Genomic DNA, 21258 nt, shown 5'->3' on the forward strand with positions numbered 1-21258 from the left:
GTGTGCGGTAGACTTTGAGACCGCACCAGAGTCTACTCCATTCTGCTCCCAGCTAAAGAGGACGATACCCAGACTGATACTGCACATGGATGGGGAGCTTCTTTCTTATTATGCCCTTGTATTTGTACCCTCTCATTTCCATAACGTGCCATTACCGTTATGGCTTAAGCAAGGCAACTGGATGAAAACATATGGCTGGCTTCATTTGTTATGCATTTTCTTATGTACTATGTAATGAATAAAATATTTAATCACGATGAAGGGTCCACTTAAAGATACATTGTACGTCGTCAGTTCTCTTATACAGCATTACAGTCCTATACCACAATTAATAATGACAGAACACAACATTACAGTAACTAGTTTATTGCTAGACTTTAGCTACACAAACTTTTAAAAGCTTTGACAGAAAAAAAGGATCCCTTGAAAGTTGGCTCACACACAGGACGTCTGCTTGTGAGTAATGACTCCATCTATAACACAGCTGGATTACAATCCTACATTTTGCATATGTTTCTCAGACCTGTTTTTGTTCTTTTCCCGAACAGATGATTCAGCGTGAAGCTGATGTGAAAAGTAAGGTCACCGCTGTAGCTCTGACAGATTCCGTTCACAACGTGTGGCATCAGGAAGCCAATAAAACTATTCGGGAATGGATGCGAGAGGTAATAACTTTTTCTGTTTTTGTTTTTCTAAATAAATCACTAATATCCAAGAAAGATAAGAAATGCATTGATACACACCGCAATATGATGCACGTAGTAAGTGATGTTTTTTAAAAAATCAAATCCATATGCAAATCTATTTATTTGCAAATTGTTGCTAGTTCTCTGCTTGTTTTTTTTTTTTAATAGTGGTTTCCACAAATTGTTCTACACACTCTCTAAAGCCGTGGTGTCTTCCGCTGTGGGTGGGCCCCAAAATGGTGGCTCCCTTTCTGTAACAGAAGCCGGGTGATACACTGTAACATTACATGCTGCTCCTGGCTTCTGTCACAGTGTAGAGGCTCTATAGCCCCCAAGAGAGATTGAAACGGGGGTTGGGACACTAAGTTACACAACCTTAGGGCTATTTCGCACACTCCGGCTCCTGCCGGACGGCGAAACCCCGTGCCTCGCTAAGAAGTTTAGAATGGTGGGGATGGCCATCCCGTATGAATGGACACAATTGTGTCCTTTATTAACTATGGTGTGCGGCACGGCTTTTCGCCATGCAGGATTTTACCGTCCAGCAGGAGCCGGAGTGTGTGACATATCCCTTACAGTGAGGCCACTTCCATTTTTGCTGGCATGCCTGATTGCGAGTGCATGAATTCATGCTATTTGGTGCCAGAAGGGTAGTGATGCCCCTGGTGGCAGGGAAGGAATAGCAGTTACTGAATAGGACTAGGGGACATATAACACTTGGAAGATGATGCTAGGAACAAACATGAAGAACTAGGGCCCTGCCCATGTTAGCTTACATGTGTGTCTGTCACAGCATGAATGTGGTAAATGCTTGCTCTCTGAGATCAGGGGGGAAACTTCTATAACATAATGCGTAGTGTTTGATGAGTGAGAGTAAATGGAGCAGGCCATGGGCTCCTATACCAATGCATGCTTTTGTTTTTAAACACCAAGGGGATTTTACACAGGGGGCTACAGTGTACTTCAGCAGAATTTTAAGCAGCTAAAACCATTAGGCAAATATCCAATGAAACAAGTAAAACATTGGGAGCAAAAAACTAACCTATTTAACATAACCTATTTTTCACGAACCTATCAAATTAGATCGCCACCTTATACAACAATAAAAATGAAACCTGTGTGTTTTTGGCTGCTACAGCCCCATTTCCTATATCCTGGCTGCTTAGGGGATTTAGATTTGCATCCTGAAGGCAAGCAATGCAGGCGTGGCCAACCGGTCAGAGGTAAAGAGCCGAAAAATATCGGTAGTCAAGCTAAAGAGCCGACATCTTGCGCGCGCTGAAGGCGCATGCGCCAAAAAAAGGGGCGTAGTCTATTTTGGGTGGGTGTGATACAAATATGCCTCCAATAGTGCAGTGCCATATATACATATGCCCCCAATAGTGCCAGATACACGTATGCCCCCACAGTGCCAAAAAGCTGGTATGCCCCCACAGTGCCACAAACTGCTATGCCCCCACAGTGCCACAAATTGCTATGCCCCACAGTGCCACAAACTGCTATGCCCCCACAGTGCCACAAACTGCTATGCCCCCACAGTGCAAATTTCCCAGCAGCAGACAGTCTGGTGTCCCCCTGCAGTCCTCCTGTCATGTCACCGATGGGAGGAGAGCACAGCACACCAGGCGTCTCCTTCCCCCTCACTTCCCTGTGACTGGGCCGCCCACCAATCAAAGCTCACTGGCCGGCTCCTGATTGGCTGCTGGCCCACAAGCTCTGATTGGCGGACGGCCCAGTCACAAGGATGCACAGTAAGGGGTAGGAGAGATGCGCGATGCGTGCTCTCCTCCTTTCAGAAGGAGAAGGGATTCAGGGAACCGGCAGCAGGGGGGACTGGGACAGACGGTGGGCAGCAGTGGGAGCAGGAGCCGCACTTTACAAGGGGGAGAGCCGCATGAGGCTCAAGAGCCACAGGTTGGCCACCACTGAAGCAATGCAAGTACCCGTAATCAATGATCATCGCTCGTATTATGGTTATGTTAGATCTTAAGTGGTATTTGGTAGACCTTTGAGTTGTGTTCCTCAGTCACCTTAATGGTATTGGCAGGCATCTGGTGACTTCTGAATCAAAGTAGAAATATTCTAAGAAACAGAATTACCTATAGTTTCCAGATAGAGTCTTAGGGGCAGATCATATTATCCGAGCTGCCCTGTTCAGTTAGCAAGGTTTACCCTGCACAACAAGCCCTGAGGTAGCACTTTTCCATGCAGTGTCATGAGCTGCTGATTTAGTATCTTCTGTATATATTGGATCATCTCAGCTTAAAACTTTGATATTCCCCAGAAGACAGTGAAACTATAATATTCAGTATAGTAATACTTATTTTGGCCCTTCAGGAAATTCCTGTCTGTTAATGATCATTTCCTACTAGTACAAAGCTAAAAGGATCTATATGGCTGTGTTGTAGACAAATTGGTGACTGCTTATAAGGAAATTCGTTATTAGATAGATTACAAATCACATAACAATGGCTACAGAAGTGGTTTACTGAAATGGCAATAAATAAGGCTTGTAAAGTAAATTATATTGTATTAAAATCACTTTTGTGAAACTCCTTACTGTCATTATGGGGGAAATTTACTAAAGGAAATTTGTAAAAAATAGGTGTATTTGTATCCAGAAATACACTTATTTTTGACATTTACTATCCCGAAAATACGGCAATTCGTAGTCGTATTGATGTGCAATCAATACGAATACGAATTGCCGTATTTTCGGGATAGTAAATGTCAAAAATAAGTGTATTTCTGGATACAAATACACCTATTTTTTTACAAATTTCCTTTAGTAAATTTCCCCCAATGTGTCATGTTAGCTCCAATTTTCATATTATAAATGTCACGGGTGAAATGTAATAGTGAAAGATTTGGTAAGAAATCTACAGGTTTATTTTCCATCATTTACACTGCAAACCCAGTTTGATTTTTGCAGTGTAAATGATTGCCGCTTTAAAAAAAAAACTGGAGAATTCTTACGAAATCTCTCAGTTTCTGAATCTCTCATCCTATTACATTTTACTGTACATTTCTGTTTCCCATGTATTACTCGCATTCCTTTATATTCTTCCTAAATACATGATTATTCTATGACCTGCTGCAAATACTCTGATCCATGAAGTGGTGTAAGAAGAACTGGTGTCAAAAGTGGCTTTCTAGGACTATTCCACAATCATCACTGTACAAATATCACATAATATAGACTGTACTTCGCTCCACCTTATTTCATGTGCATCACAAGATTACATTATGTCAACGCTGGTCCTGATTTGGGGATAAATGACATAGTTCTAATTAGTCATTGATATTACTGATGTGTACCTACCTCCTAAAATGACATTATACTGTAAAGGCTGGTGAGCCCAAGGGATCTATTGTATGTTAGAGAGAGTGTCAGGGGTAGGGTGTATATGTACCACCTCATGACCTCATTCATCCACTGTAACTCTCAATAAATAACAAATAAAGTTAATCAGGAGCACGGGATGAGTGTGGTGGGTCTTCTACAAAGACACGTTAATTACAGTATGGGGATTGTATTGCTATTAACAAGGTAATGTTAATTTTATAGGGTAAAAGTTTAGAGTGCACCTTCTGTCTCCAATTTTTATTATATATGTTTTTTCAAAACATTAAATAACTGGCCAGGAGATTTTAATGGGTCTAAATATTAAGCTTAAGAGCAATAAAGTGTATAGAAATAAAGTTCTGACCAATCAGCTCCTAACTGCCATGTTCAGGCTGCATATGAAAATTGTCAGGAGCCGATTGGCTAGGACTTTAACTCTCTCTGCTTTATTTTTCTCCAAGGATTAGTGCAGTATATAGACATACAGTTTACAAATAATGATGGTTTCATTGACCTCTTATCGGAAGAATATTCCACTAGCATTGGAGTAGTGTCCAGTTGCATAGCATTGGTCATTCTAAATCTTGGTTTGTGTTGTACTTAATATGGATGTATTGCTTATCAACTGTGATGTATTATTTTTAATAAAGTTATTTCTCATCCAACATATTTTCATGCAGCCCTTCCCACTTGTATGGCATCATTGTCTTTTAGACCTGTCTGCCAAACAATCCATATAATAAAAACGTCACATTGTGAACCTCATTCTCCATTGGATAGTGCTGCTATTGCTGTATCATAAAATGGCTGCATAATTACAGCAGCCTGCCGACTCAACATAATGTCACACAAATATAAATGAAGGAAACAGAGCTTTATATTTTTATGTTGAGGAGGGTCTTGTTTAGTCTCCCCCAAATGGCTTTTAAATTCCATACGGTGGCTCTGTTGGGTCATAACCTATAATGATGATGTGGAAATGTGGCATGTATGACTGTCTGTCTGCCACTTAAGTGTGTACAAGCAATTAGAGGCTTCAAAACTCCAGTTTACTACGTGATATTCTCAAACGAAGGCAATGATTTAAATATGGAAATCCGTTTCACGTAGTAGTCTAAAATAATGGTAGAACAAAAACCTAACAAAAGTAAATAACACTGCAATCATCTGCATTAAACAGATTATTTTGCTCTACTGGGATACTCTTCATATGTAAATTTTTCTATGTACTGCTTTTATCTGCAGTTTCTATTCTAACTCCGACATAATTCTAATTGCCTATATGCATATACATTAAAATGTTGCACGACTAGTAAAGGCTGCATTAAAATGATATAATAATAAAATTATAATTGACTCTATTTAAGTGAGGCCAAGCAGCCAGATATTCTTTGAGACTTATCATGATGAGGGTGGGGTGTGTGAAAAGATTGAATGATATTTAAAATATATAACTAATAGCTGCTTGTCTGATTCTCTAATTGCTGTCATTACTGAGAGACGAGAGAGAAAAAGAAGTCGTTTTAGACCTTTTCTGTTGTAACATTGTCGTCCTATTTTTAGCAAGCATACAAGTCATGGATTTTCAATGTATGAGGAGCTGAGATGAATGATAAAGCAAGTCGCTCATTTGCATATCTTGACAGTCCTCCTCGTAGTATGTCTCCCCCAAGCCCCAGTCACAGTTCACATAAAAGATGTGTTAATTGTGTGCTAATGTATAGCATTTTACAAGGCTCTGATACAATTTTCTGTCAGTGACAATACTCATTTATTTAAAAAAAAAAATCAAAATAATGGACTAGGCACAGGAGAAATCACGTTACCGTCCACGATTGGCCAATATTAATTATGTAAAAATATAAATAGTTTTTATTTATTTAGTCAAGGCTACATAACATGTTATATTTTTAGTACTCCTTATGGTTCCCGGTAATGATTCATAGTAGTGTATGAGGAAAACTATGTAAAACATATACTGTATATATATATATAGAGAGAGATATATACAATAAGTGGCACTCCGCAGACAGAAGTTCAAAGGTAAAACTCTGTTCTTTATGCCCTTTATTTACCTTTGAAATTCTGTCTGCGGAGTGACAATGATTGTACCTCTCTATCTTTGGGCTGTGCATTGGCCCTAATAAACGCAAGATGCCTCAAGATACATCAATAAAATATATAAAATATTCTGAAATACGGAGTAATCCGTTATCCAAAATTCTTGGATAAGGGATACTCAACCTGTATATCATTTATTTATATGTCTAGTGTCCGTGAGTCTCTGAAATACTGCCACTTGATGGCATAGAGGGAAACTACATCTCTTTCTCACACATGCACAAACACAAAAGGTAGCAGGCTAGCAAACAAAAGGCAGCACTCCGGGACTTCATAAACGTAGTGGAAACATGACAATTTTAATATTCATTTAAAAAATTTGCAGTGTTTTCACTACGTTTATGATGTCCCGGAGTGTTGCCTTTGTTCGCTGAATATGTTATCTATCTATCAATGATGTGCATAAACATATATATGTATATACAGTATGTATACAGATATATACACACACACACACTTGAGTGTACTGTATGTGTGTGTGTATGTGTGTATATATATATATATATATATATATATATATATATATATGTGTGTGTGTGTGTGTGTATATATTTTTGTAAGCCTTACAGCCTAGTCTCATATAGCAACCATTCCTTTATCTCCTTGCTGCTCTCCCTGGGCTTAGAACAGTAGGTTGCCTTGGCAAATCTATTCAAAACATCATTCCTTGGCCTTTATTGGTGGGGATTCGAGGCTTTCAAATTTTCCCCTCACTGCTATACAGCTGACATCTTCTTCCAGACAGAATGAATTAAGGAAATACAATAAGACACTTGATCTACCAGTCAAGGATCTTTCCATGTCGTGGATGGATTCCATGGTGCACAAGCAGAGTAGCAAGCATCTAAAATACACAATACACGTTTGTTTACCGGACTAGCAATCAACTTTTTTCCACCCTTTTTGGCAGACATGATTGATGGGAAACATCTCATTTCTAATTTCTTTACTGCACAAAATGAAAACAGTAATACAAAGAAGTGGAATTTAACTTTTTCTTAATTTTTTTTTATATCTTTGAGGTTACAACATCAAAGAGAGTCAGTGTATTTGTGTCTGAGGAACTGTGACATTTGTAGAATGTATCATTTTGTTGTTAGAACTCTATGATGGATGTTTACCAATCAATCAAGGGGTGTCGTATTTACATGGCCTATAATCCCTTTCCCATTAGTTTTAAAAGAATTCCTTGCCGGTCTCTTCTTCAGATGGAGAGTTATTGACAGGCATCAACTTTTTAAATAAAGTTCAGTTGTAGTTTTTGGAGTATCATTCATAAACATGAAAGTGCCTGAGGACCAAAAAAAAAGAAAGCCCTTGTTTTTTTATGTAAAGACATGAAGAACAAAGTTCCAGGGTATGTACACCCCAAGAAAAGCATTGCACTTATTTTTTGCTGTAAAATTTGTATGCTAATAAGACAGAAAGGAACAAAACTACATTATGTATCAGATATTGGCATGACTTGCTTGCAGTTCAGGTTTACAGCCCATTGTCCCAGTATGAGCATTTACAATTTAAGGCTTTCTTGTAAAATAATAATGTAGCTTTTAATTTAACTGCCTCACCTACAATGCACCATGGTGTCGCCAAGGCATTTAAAAGTCAGGTACATACTAAGCCAGTGATGGCTAACCTTGACACTGCAGCTGTTGTTGAACTACACATCCCAGCATGCCCTGCTACAGTTTTGCTATTTGGCCATGCTAAAACTGATGCAGTGCATGCTGGGATGTGTAGTTCAACAACAGCAATATTGTTTATAGGACCATAGACATCACACTCTCTTTATTTTAAACATAACATACATACATAATTACACACATGCATACATATATTTATATAAGGGGCTGTGTGTGTGTGTGTGGGGGGGGGGGGGGCACCAATATTTATCTTGCTTCCGGGCAACTGGGGCGAACTTACGCCACTGGTTCATAGACTATATCATAGTGCGTAGTCAGCTATACTTGTTTTTCTTTGCTTCCAACAAGTTCCAATGTTTCAGAGGAGGGCTGGACTGTGACCAAGTACCAAGCCTTGTGCTACATGCATAATGTACAGATTACAGTCAGTACTAGGCCATGTGCCAGCCAGATATGGGAAATGAAAGTTGCATTTAGTAGAACATTGTATAAATGTATTTAAACACAGTGTATATACCATGTTCTTTTTTTCTAGTTCCTTTAAAGGACAGTTCAATATTAGCTGTGTGTTTGATGCATTTTAAATGGGTTGTATTCTTTCTTTTTTTGTTTTCTTTTCTTTTGTCATGATAAATAACGGTTTTGAAGCATGTTGCTATAGAATAGCAGGGGATATATACTGAGGGTTGGACATTTTTGGAATGATCGTATTCTTAAGGGAAAACTGTGGTTCTGAATCTGATGGTATTTCAACACACTCTTTTTTTTTTTTTTTTTTTTTTTAACAGACTAATTATTTTATATTTAATTATGAAATTGACTTTTTTTTTTAATTACTTTGTTTAGAAAACAGAACTATAGTTATTTTGTTCACTCCTTGCACAGTATATTTATATATTTGTTTGTCTGGTGTGTGTTTGCAGAATTGCTGTAATTGGGTCTCCAGCTGTGAACCATTAGACACCTCAGTGGAATCCATGCTGCCAGACTGCCCACGTGTTTCTGCAGGTATAGTTCTGGCGCTTTTAATGTTCATAAAATAGTAATACAGTGATATAAGATGTGGCTTTAGTGAGACTGATGCTATCATTTATGTTTAAGTATATTAAATATACTGTACATTTTAATTCCATTCTACTTCCTGTGTACTCCCCTTCTGCATCCACACAGTGCTGCATTCTCATTTTCCATTGTACAAAGCCTCATTATCTGTCAGCTGTCTTAGCAGCGCCATCATTTTCTTCGTTACTTCATTAACTGATGCAAAGCAGGACCTCTTCAGTACAGCTCTAACTTTACGGGGGAAAAAAGGTCACACAATGATAGGTCTAGGGCAAGCATGTCCAAGCTATGGCCCTCCAGCTGTTGTGAAACTTCAAGTCCCATTATGCCGTGCCACCGTTTTGCTATTAGGGAATGCTAAAACTATGGCAAAGCATGCTGGGTTGTGTAGTTTCACAACAGCTTGAGGGCCACAGTTTGAACATTCCTGGTCTAGGGATTATTCTAGCACTGCAATCTGTTTCTCGGCCAAAAACTGCTTCACAGATAGAGCTGTGTGGGCTGGTGCATTGCCCTGATAGAGGTCTCGTTCTTCTGCAAAATTTCTTTAAAAATTGCTGAACTCATGTTGTGCCATCAGATACTCCGTATGCCAAAATAACACCCTTGAACTCAATGAAAACATTTAACATGGCTTTGAATTTGGATTTGCTTTAATGTGTTTTCCTAATTCTTGATTAGAATGATGTTTCCAGTGCATGGAGAGGCATTTTGTTTCAGGATCATAGTAACTAGAAGATCCATGTTTCATTACTTTATCTTAAAAATGTGAATCTGCTTGAAGTTGTTCCAAAATGTGTGTACACTTTCCATTTTCTTTTGCTCAGCAGTGGGAAGACTTGCAACCGTCATAGCACAAACTTTTGTCATGTTAAGATGTTCGGTGGGAGGTTTGTTTAATTTAACTAAAAATGTTAAGTAAACATGTTGCTCTGCTTGTGAACTAAGCAATTTTACTTTGAGTTCTGTGTGATATCAAACTATGGGCCTGATTCAGTACAGGTCATTCGCTGCTTAGTGAGCGGCTTAACGCTGCCGGCTGGGCAAACGTACGCCTGCCCCCTGCCTTCTGCTTCCCCGCGAATCCCCTTGGAAGCATGCAAATGAATGTGTACGCTGACACATTCATTCGCATGCGAGTGTACAGGGGGGGGGGGAATCATTCGATGGTCGTCAACTATTGAATGATAAAAGTCAGTCTAAACTGCCCTGCAAATGCGTATATTCACTGATGCAATGCGCACTGCCGAGCCATCGGGGCAGACTGATGTTGTATCAGGCCCTATGTGTGCGAGAGGGGTGAAACTGGCAAAACCATTTTGGGTCCAAGTTCAATGTTCCCCCACTCCCTTTTAACTCACGCAGTATGGTCTATTTTTTACAAGTACAGTCTCGTTACGTAATAGCCATATCTCGTACATCTATGATTGACCATTGTTATTTTTCCCTTGGTAGAATGCATGCTTTCAACACTACTAAATAATTTTGTTAGATGATATTTTTTTCACTATAATTGTGAATCTGTCTCTTTGAGGTGTTCATAAGCTGTAAAAGGACATTAGAGTGTATTGGGTGAACTTTACTTGGTCAGTGAGTGTGCGTGAGAAATGGAAAAGGGAAGTCAAACAAGTAGCATACACTAAGTCACGTGACATCATCTGAAAATGTATAAGAGGTATAGAATAAGACTTGGAGAGAGTGAAAGTCCACAGAGATAAAGCACCAGCCAGCCAGCCCCTAAATGTCATTTTTCAAACACAGCCTGTAAAATGGCAGTTAGGATATGAATGGCTCGTACTTTATCGGTCTCCGCATGATCTCTCCCCAAGGCTTAGTAAACAGACTCCTAAAAAATTGAAGTCCTTTCTTTATGATGTGCTTGAATGATATGTGTTTCTCCATTCAGAAAACCAGGGCTCCTAAAATGAGTATAAGTAGCCCATAGCTCTCTGTTTGTTGCAAAACATATCAGCTATGGATATGCCTCCACTTGTAGTTCTCTAACATACCTCCCAACATCGAAGTGTTAGGTAGAGGGACACTTCGTGTGACGGAGTCAAGGGGCGTGCCCTATTTTTGTGAGGCCATTCCCCCATTTTTGCCACTGGGGGCATGGCTAGCGGTTATGTCCCCAGCCCATCAGGCTGTAGGAATAAAATCTGTGCACATGCTCACAGTGTCTATTCATGGGGGACAGGGGGGACTCACAACTAGCCCCCCACCACCACCACCACAGGAAACTGCCTGCCCTGGGCGGAACGCAGGGAACATCCCAACGCGAAAAGCGGGACAGTTCGGAGGTACGCTTCAATACATATCTAGTACTTGATGAAATGTCGGTGTGTTTGACTATCATCTCCAGTCTGGTAGTAGCTAAACCCACTGTTGGACTTCTTGCCCATTATGGGGAAAATGTAGCAAACCACCTACAGAAGACAAATAGAGAAGTTGCCCATATCAACCAATCAGCTTTCAACTATAAAGTACGGTCTATAAAAATGATACGTAGAACCTGGTGGGTTACGATCAATAACTTCCCTACCTGTCTTAGTGTAGCACATTTGATACATCTCCCCTTAGGTCATCTGACAAGTTTTAAAAACGGTTTTACTTTTGAGAAAATAGTGGTAAAGGCCTAAGGAAGTCTCCTAGGCAACAGAATTACCCTGGACAGGTTGGTGCATTTGTACACCCGTAGTATAGTGACGATGACATGTGACCGCAATGCAAATAACCTTCAGCATTTTTTGAACATTGTCTAAACCAGAGGTTCCCAATCTTTTTTGATTCACGGCACCCTAGAGAATCAGAATTTTTTTCACGGCACCCCTAGGTCCAAAAAAATTAATTAGATTGGGTTTATATGCGATTCTTAGCGGCAGTTATGTGGTAAAGGGCAGGATTTGCTTCTGTTTGTACACATTCTATGATTGGCAGCCACCAGCACTGGTTTTGCTCCTAAATAATTATCCATTAATAATTTGAGTTGGTCCTGGACCACCAAGCCGTGGCACCCCTGCATGTGTCCCGAGGCACCCCAGGGAGCCACGGCACACAGTTTGGGAACCACTGGTCTAAACGCTGTGAAATATGTTTGCAGTTTTTTTGTAATAACTTTACTTTTTAACAATGCTGCAGTGGAAGGTCAGACTAAGACTGTACATTTAGCATTCATGCTTCAGGCATGAACATTAAAAAGGACTTAGTTGGCCTTTAATGGTGTAAACCTTTCTTAGATTTTCAAACTATACCACATTATGTAAAACTCAGCAGTGTATTTCATTTGGAAAAACTGGCCTACAGTATGCTCCTGTTAAAGAAACATTGGCTCCTAAAATAGGTATTTTTTAATACGTTGCATAAATATTATATATATATATATATATATATATATATATAAAATATATATAATATAAATTATTATTATTGTTTATTTATATGGCGCCAAGAGTTCTGCAGACCATACAAAGATGCGCCAAAATAAATCAAGAATATAGTGAACTACAGTACACATGCAAATTAGGACAAGTACATGGTAAATAAAAGATTATAAAAGTGTCAGAGATATATTCTTAGAAAAGCGCATGAGGAGAGAGGCCCTGCTCATGAGAGTTTACATTCTAAAGTGGAGGGGCAGACAGACTGGGGTGACACAGCAGGGATAGAAGTGAGCAGAAACAGAAGGTTAGGATGAGAGATTGTTAGAGCTAATGAAGAAGTGGGTCTTGATCGCCCATTTAACCTTTGTAGGGAGGTGGAGAGTCTGATATATAATATAGTGAAGGGCACAGGGATATATTTTCCAGGTGCCTTTCAAGGAGTCACTCTTAACTTGTGAAGACGCTGCCCGGCTGTTCCTGACCCTGGCGTGTGGCCTTTGCAGCGTGACTTGGTCATAGGTCACACTGTGTAGGCCACCTCGCTGCACCTCCGCCGCCAGAAGCCTCTGCCGACTGACCGCTCCTGGCAGCACACAAGCACCTCCACCGCCGGGCGTCACACCATCCAACTGCCTCCACCTGGCACCTCCGCCCCACTGCTGCCATCTGTCCCGCTCCCCCCAAGTAAGTTAATGTGGCGGACGGGGGCGTTTTTCTTTTAGGGATGCCAATCCTGGGATTGAACATTTTTCATTCTCAATTCTCCGGATTGAAAAAATGCCCAGGGATTTTACCCTTACTTTCTGTGCTCATGGACAGCAGTGTCTGCGACCTAGGACAACTTCACTGGCTTCAGTTGCATGCATATCCTGATGGTGAAAAAAAAAAGTTTTTGCAGACGATCCGATGCTGCGAAGTGTGTATACTTTCACAAGATGCCTCCTTTAGCTTTAGAATATTTTTGCAGTAGCGGCTGCAACAACCATTGTAGCAGGCTTTTGCATAGCGTACATTATGAATCATGGATCATAAGCGCAGCTGGACAGTCCGATTGGTGATGAGACTCAAGTTAATATACATTATAATTATAAGATGGCACTGACCGAGACAAATAGTGATACATAGTGTTTTAGATTACAGAAATAATATATAAAATGCGTTTTATTCATACAACCTGCATCCATTTAGCAGAAAAAAGCAGCTATCCCGCTGCATTTATCCGAAGAAAAACTTCCTAGACCAATAACCGTGAATTCAAATATGTACATCTTTATTCAAACAGTGGTTGTTAGGCATACCTATTGTAGTATGTTAAGCTGTGCAGCTAGCATTAAACATAACCTAGAACCAGCAGTACCACAATTCTAATCTCCAACTGTGCTTTACATAAATGAATTAACAAAAAAACAATGTGACTGGGTGTACACAGACCACAAACAGAGGGCCCCTTCTCTCATATAGAATGTATATGTATTTATTCATATGCAGGAGATTTACTAGTGTGCTGTTGGTATATACAATATTGAAATATTCAGTGTAATTTGCTGGAGATGTCAGACAATGTGTTTAATTAAAATACAGATGAAAGATAATACATCTTTCATGGTTTAGTCACTTGCATTATCTTTGAAATGATATCAAGTAAAAACAATCTCACGCATGTGTTAAATGTAATTAGAAAAATAATTCTGTTACGACGATGGGAGGACAAAGCTAAACCGAAATAACTTTTATTTGTTTCCCGTTGTAGAGTCTGCTGGGACTTTATTGTTTCTTAATGCGGTTCATTTAAATAGAACAGTTTGAGTTTTTATTTTGATGGTGGGTAAAAGTGCGTTTATGTTTGTTTTATATATTAGATCTCAAAAGCAGCCTTTGGCCGTATAAATTCCGCAATGCGTAAAAGCAGGTGGGTATTTGGAAAGTTTTGCTCCCCCTTCTCGCTTGTCATCACAAAGGTATGCTCTCTAGTGAATTTATCGATCATCGTTCAGTTAAATAAAAGCCTTGGTGTCCCAGCAGCCCAGCTAGAGAAACACAGACAGTCTGACAGCTTCTAACATATGAATGGAGGAACTATATGATAAGATATTCACCATATGTTCATTGTGTGGGGCAGAAACAGCATGAGATCTGTATGGAAAGAGACTGCATATGGGAGGTACGCCTGGAATATATTTTCTTATTTATTTATTTTTTTCAATGGGCTGATATGCAAACGCACACTAGACAATTGACAACATACGGAGTATATCACGCATAGTTATTTAAATATATTAAGGGTGAGCTGCATTTCTTACATTTTTTTTTTTTTTTTTTATGGAATTTTTCAGTGAAGATGTCGGCAATTATCTCAAGATGTCTGCAAGATTTAGAGGCAGCAGAGGCCTTTAAATAGGCACTGAATGCTAAAGTTTGCATTTTGAAATAGGTTCTCAAAGATAATAGACAAAGTTTCCAGATGCACTCAGACAGTATTGGTGACCGCAAAGGTTAATGTTTAGGAAACAACTAACTTTTGGTGGAACCTATGTACCAGTGGTGATTGGTGACTCATTACCCTTCAAATTGTTCAATCAGGATTAGGGAAAACTTATTATTTCTCTCTCTGACTCCTGATTGGATGAAATCGAGGTATCCCCTGACCCAACAGGTTGTCTGAAGTTTTTGCTTTAAGAAATCGCCTCCACAGTTTGTATAATAATCAGGAAAACAATGGGGAATGTTCTGCAGGTATATACAGTAAAAGCGACACCTGGTTTACGACTATATGTGTTTTTTTTTCTCTCTTTATTATATCCGTCTGTTTGCTCGTCTGCCTTCTGGAAGCAAAAAAAAAAATAGTTGTGGGGATTGAGATGAACTATCTAATCATCTGATTAATGAGGGTTTAGAATATGGAAGACTTTAAAAGCCATGTTAACAATGACTGTCAGCTCTCAGCCACATCCCACTAATAAGCCATTCAGACTTGTAGCCAGCCTCTTTGTGATATGCAAGCACTTTATTAATAAAACTACATTTTAAAAACCTCCCTTAGTTATATTAGCTTGCTCTTCTATTATCACACTGACAGAATGTTAATCTGCAGAAATAAGCAGGGAGGAAATCTGAAATTACAGGCCGCAAACACATTTACCCAGCTATAATGCGCGTGTTTGAGTGCTCCGTGTAAACACATTTCAGTTCGCGAGGCTGGTATCTTTTTGGCAGAATGAAGGTAGCGAGACTACACAGTACATCAATGCTACAGGCTTAATGCTCTGGGAAAAGCACAGTGTGCTAGACACAGACCTGGGAAGCTGATTTTAATGCCGTTTGGTAATTTTAGATATTCACCCTGAAATAAATAAGGAACCCACAGACAGGGGGGCACTTCGCAACTTATTCTGCTACTCTCCTATTAAGGGAAGTCTGTGTTTGCATGGAGCTGGCGCTAGCGATATTGGTAGGAACCCGCAAGGAGCTTGCTATAAATAAGGGACACCAGCTGTTGCAAAGGATTGCTGAACGACTGGTGCTTGTTCGGAGTAAAATTGTAGTTATTTTGTTGATTGCCGTTACTTGGAGGGGGAAAAAAAAAAGACAAAGGGAAGTTATTTAAACTGAAATTATATAGTTCTTTAGGAGGCGGAGTTGTGTCTGTGAATGAAATGTTGTGGTGTTTTCAGGAGCTCATTGTATGTTAAATGGTGTTTTCTAATGACAGGAGGCATGTGTTGTTTTTTTTCGTGAGGCCCATCCACCGTGGGATTACGCCTGTGTTAAGAGTGCCCTGTTGGCACATTGAGAAGGGGTTTGAGAAGCTCCTGAACCCTCCACATGTGGCCAGCACTGTGACAGAAACTAACAATAGTATAATGGACACAGGCAAGCGCTAGGAAAAAAAAAAAAGATATAATATATACACAAGAGATAGCAGGCAGTGTATAATTATAATGTGCTGCAGCATTCTGGAGTACATTGTACCCGTCTATGAAAGAGGAGATAATAAGAGAAGCAGCTGGTAATAGTGGAGAGTCAATCACATTGATGCTGGAAATGAATTAGCTTCAACAACTCTGTTAAGAGACCCCAGATTAAAAATAAAAAAAAGAGCAGCCAGAGTACCGAGTGATCAAATAAAATCATACAAGAAAAATGATAGTAAATATTAGTGCTTCAATTACAAGGGATATTAGTAGGGTCCCTGGGCTAATCTCAGAAAGCCAATCGGAGCCCGTCCTGGCAGAAGCTGCGGGGGCTTTCCAGTAAGTGGTCCATTAAGCTAAAATAATTCAAATGTATTTATCCAGTGAATTAATTGTTAATTGTAACTGCTTTGTATAGGACTTAAGAAAGGAGAAGATGTGCAGATAACTAGTGTATTCATGGGTAGAACACAACCTGCTAGTGATACAACAGTACAAATATTTGTGCAGCCGTCCTCTAGTCTGTAGACATCTTCCAAAGTTATCACCACTGGACTGTCAGAGTGTGTATCATGAGGAGCAGAGTGGCGTGTGTGCGTGTGTATGAATGTATATACAGTGTGTGTGTGTGTGTGTGTGTATATATATATATATATATATATATATATATATATATACACACACACACACAGCAATAGTGGTTTGGCGCCTACAATTAATACAATATACCAACTGGCACAATATTGAAGTCCACCATCGAGTGAGACCATGGGAAGCAAAGGTCCAAACTTGTCTTATTTGTAATAATCTTCAGTATATCAGTGCAGAATATACAGTAGAATAATCTTCAATCAGGATTGTAACCCAAGGGTTGTAGGCGCGGGAATATACTGGTTAGGCTGCCCTAGAATAGATGATAATTCTGTTTTACCTATTCTTTTAATACATTGTGTTAGCGCATATTGGGGATATATATATATATATATATATATATATATATATATATATACATACAGTATTAGGAAGCCAGCATCACCCGATTTTCATGCAAAAATATCAAAAAAATTTTAATGGCATATTAAAAGTGCAATGTGACAGACAAAACAGAATCAATGCAGGAATGAGATGGAATACTTAGCAGAATAGAGAGTCAAAAATTAACCATCGCAGCATTCCTGAACGTAGTCATACCAACAGCTGTTTCGGTGCAAAAGTAATGCACCTTCTTCCTGGGCATAGACCACTGACCACCAAGGAGCTCTATATATACCTGCACAAACAGACAATCACATGAATCTAACTCACCTGTCCACGCCGTATTTCCCGCCGATGACGTCATCCAAACCGCGTCCGTTGCCGGCGTTGTCACAGCAACAGAACCTCCTAAGCCGGCGCTTGCTATATATATACATGCATGCACATACACAAACATACAGGTGTGTCCTCGTACATCTATCCTCTTAATCCTTTAAAGAGTCCTCCTTGACTCTGTAGTGCTGAGCGTCTTTTGTGCAACTTTTTCTGTTAAATAGTGTCTTCCTTGCAAAACAGTTCTGGAGTCCCCCAAACAGCGAGGCTCGAGGCTAATGCAGGGAGCCCGCTGCATTTAGCCACGAGCCTTCAAAAACCTAGTGAGGGGGAAACTGCATGTGCAGGTGGACAGTTGAATACTGACCCTGCTCGCTGTGAAAGCAAGCAGGCAGCACTGCTCGCTGTCGCAGCGAGCAGTGCGCATTGAATAAACCCCAATGTGTAATTGTGGCTGTATTCTGCAGGTGAAATTCTTTGTTTTTCCTAGACTGCTATTTCTGATGCGGACAAAGCGGCTGTCCCACACTGAATATAATCATGTCATGTATCTTTTTAATCAGCTAAAGCTGATTGTCCCTTTCTTTTGAAAAAATACACTATTATCGGAAAACACTACCGGGTCACGTAAGCTCACACTTTCAGTATAACTTGATTTTACTGCATGGAGGATAGATGTACGTTGACATATCTCTGTGTGTGTATATGTACAGGCATGTGCAGTTGGCTTAGATCATCCCATGCTCGCCCACCGGTAACAATTAGAGATGCTTATTTTCTGTGTGTTGTGTTGATAGCAATGCTTCTGTAATCATCCCAACCTTTTTCATATGGACAAAAGGGGGCACTACATTTTCTCTCAGAATTCTGGGTTAGAATGGGTAGTGGATTTGATAGGAACACTGACATTTCATGTGTAAAAAAAATGACTTTTCATAGATTCATATTATAGCTGTCAGATAGAGGTTTTAATGCCCTGTGTGATTTATTATGTGCAATACGAAAGTAGTAACGGCATCACCTGCTTACTTAAGCCACAACCGCAACAACCGCAATCAAAGCTCATTTATTGGCTGTTAAGAATATTTGCTGAAAGCATATTATTATCACCTGTGAGAAAATCCCTTTGGCGGCTCTAAAGAGGTTTATGCAGCTACAGTATATATTTTTCTATAGTATTAACAGTTGGGTTTTTGAATGAACAATGTTATTTTTGCAAGGGTCTTTAAAAACAGTGATACTCTGCTAATGACCAGAACATAGTACAACAAGGGTATCTGGTCCTTAGGTCAACCGCCATGTGCAAGAGACCTAGATTTGTTTTACTTCTTATAAGTATTGCGAACAAAAAAATGTGTTAAAAGTTTAAAATTGGCACCTCAAAAACCTTAAAAACCTTAAATACTCATGTTAACCTTTTCATTTGGTGACCTTTCCTTTAGTTGACCTTTTTCTCATTTTGACCTTGTACAAGTCTTTACATTGAGTTCCGTTTTACTGTTGACCTATGAAGCATACCGAACAGCAAGCATAATACAGTTGTGGAAAGAACTGTGATGGGAGGGGGGAGATGTATGTATCGCTTTTCTAATAAATCAGAACAAGAGATTTGCACAATGACTAAGTATTGCAAATTGTAGTAAAAATGAATCTGAATGTGTTATATACTCTACATTTGTTGTCGCTAAATATGCTTTTTATACCTGTATAGGCAGTGTGGTATGTATTTTACAAAGGGTAATTTCAGCAAAGTCATTGGCAGTTCTACTAAGTCACTTTTAAACTCCCATCTAAAACATTGCGATCACATTCAGCGATGCCAGATGTCATGCATTTAAAAATACTGTACATCACTAAAGGGGACATATTGATTTCTAATTCGATGCACACAGGAGCGTATCAGGTTAAGACTAAAACCCCAAATTTGTGTAAATTGCATGAAATTATTTGTTTCCTCAGCTTTATAGAAATTGATTTACAGGCATTGCTGTAAAGTGACAAGCGTGCTGTCTGAGATTACATATGTCAGATAGGAAACGGATGATCTACAGCGTGTGAGATAGCATTTGAGGTTAGGATATTGTAACAAGTGGTTTGGAGAATTGCTTGTGATCATATCCATTTACAGAGGTTTCCACAAATATATCATCAGAAAGAATTTTATTATCTGTCATGTACTATCCCTGTGCTATGTATGTGTCTGGTGAATGCCTTGTTACATACTGTAGAATGCTTGCCATCAGATGCATGACTGCAAATAACACAGGGTTGCCGACTTTCAAAAAATCCTCTCCGGGAGAAGCCCGGAGAGGAATCTTGCATTACGCGTTTTGGGGGTGGGGCTTAACGGTGACGTCATTAAACCCCGCCCCCATTACGACAAATAGGCAAAATAACTGATATCCATGGAGGGGGCGGGGCTAAAACGGCACGATTGTGCCGTTTTAGCTTCGCCCCCTCCCCTGAGACCCGCGGATTGCGGCATATAAATGCCGCGATCGGGGGGCTCAGTGGGGGTCCCCCTGATTCCGGGAGGGTTGCCCACCCTTCCGGGGGCCGGGAGGAAGGACCCGATTTTCGGGAGACTCCCGCAAATTCCGGGAGGGTCGGCAACCCTGAAATAACACAACCAAGTGTTCATTTACAGAAGAAGGCAAAGGCACTCACACAATACATGCCAGACCACAGTACATGTTTATTATTGCTTTATAGTGGATCAGTGGATCCATACACTCATTCATTCTCATAGTTACATTGTTAAGTCACAAATAAAAATGATCATGGGATATACTATAATCCACAGCAACATCCAATCAGATTTTAATAAATCTTATTTTATTTGTTCAGAGACACCTGTTGCATGTGTTTTAGATGTAGCGCAGTTATGCACCTTCTTGCACTAGTTTTCCTTTTTTGAGTTTGACACCCCCAATCAATTAAGCTGCAGCTCAGCAAACCCACTCCTCCCTAGGCGCCTTCACAGGGCACTTAGTGTCCTACCCTCGCTTTCCAATCAGATTTGTGCTTTTATTTTTCTAATGCAGCATAGAAAGTAGAGGCTTTCTGTGTCTAACAGTATACCACCATTGTGCAAAGATTAAATTTTTTGTAAATCTCTTTATTTGTAACAATAGCATAAAAAGCATGCAATAACATCACAATGTGAGCAAGACACATAATTTGTCAACAAAACACACTTGATTAAACAAAGCAATACGCTAACATAATAATGACAAGACAGAAAGCAACTGCAATGAGGTTGTGCTGTTGCTATTTTTAATGACCTTTTAAACGGGAGGGAAAAGTAGAGGGGGGAATTTTTTCATAGCTAACAGAATTGAGAACTACATACAGAGCCATCCTCATCTAGCCCTTTAATAGGATTAAGTAAACCAGAGCTGTCGGACTTAATCTTCTGCTATTCCCCTACTGTATTGTTCTATGTATTGTATTGCAGCTGAGAACAATAGATGCTAATACACCTTGGTGAGCCATGGCTCTCCAGAGAAGGCTAGTTGAAGAAGGCTCCATCTGTACCTGGGAGTGAGCAATTGATGAAAGGAGAACTAAGGTTCCCAGCATAATTCTGTGCAGCTGACATTTACCAAACTCTAGCAGGTTGGGGATGGACCACTGTACAGATATACTACACCAGTGTCTCAAGTGGACTGTTTGATTCAGTGGCATAGTGGCATGACAAGGCAGCCTATGAGTGTTGTTGCACCAATAAGCCATCTGAGAAGGGCTGATACTTAACTCCAGAAAGTACATACTAGAAGACAGTCACAGCTGACTTGTAGA

The 21258-nt window shown here is 39.7% G+C and overlaps 1 protein-coding gene across 3 annotated transcripts in view; it reads left to right on the forward strand.

Annotated features, from left to right (window-relative positions):
- The window catches only part of ARB2A (ARB2 cotranscriptional regulator A), a 546123-nt gene that overhangs the window by 397011 nt on the left and 127854 nt on the right, over positions 1-21258 (forward strand). For all 3 annotated transcript variants that reach the window (XM_083151791.1, XM_083151789.1, XM_083151790.1), the window contains 2 exons: positions 549-665; positions 8720-8804. In XM_083151791.1, coding sequence (XP_083007917.1) covers positions 549-665; positions 8720-8804 — 202 coding nt within the window. The remainder of the gene's footprint in view (positions 1-548; positions 666-8719; positions 8805-21258) is intronic.

Source organism: Crinia signifera, chromosome 1 (genome assembly GCF_055691185.1).
Source record: "Crinia signifera chromosome 1, ASM5569118v1, whole genome shotgun sequence".
Taxonomy (NCBI): Eukaryota; Metazoa; Chordata; class Amphibia; order Anura; family Myobatrachidae; genus Crinia; species Crinia signifera.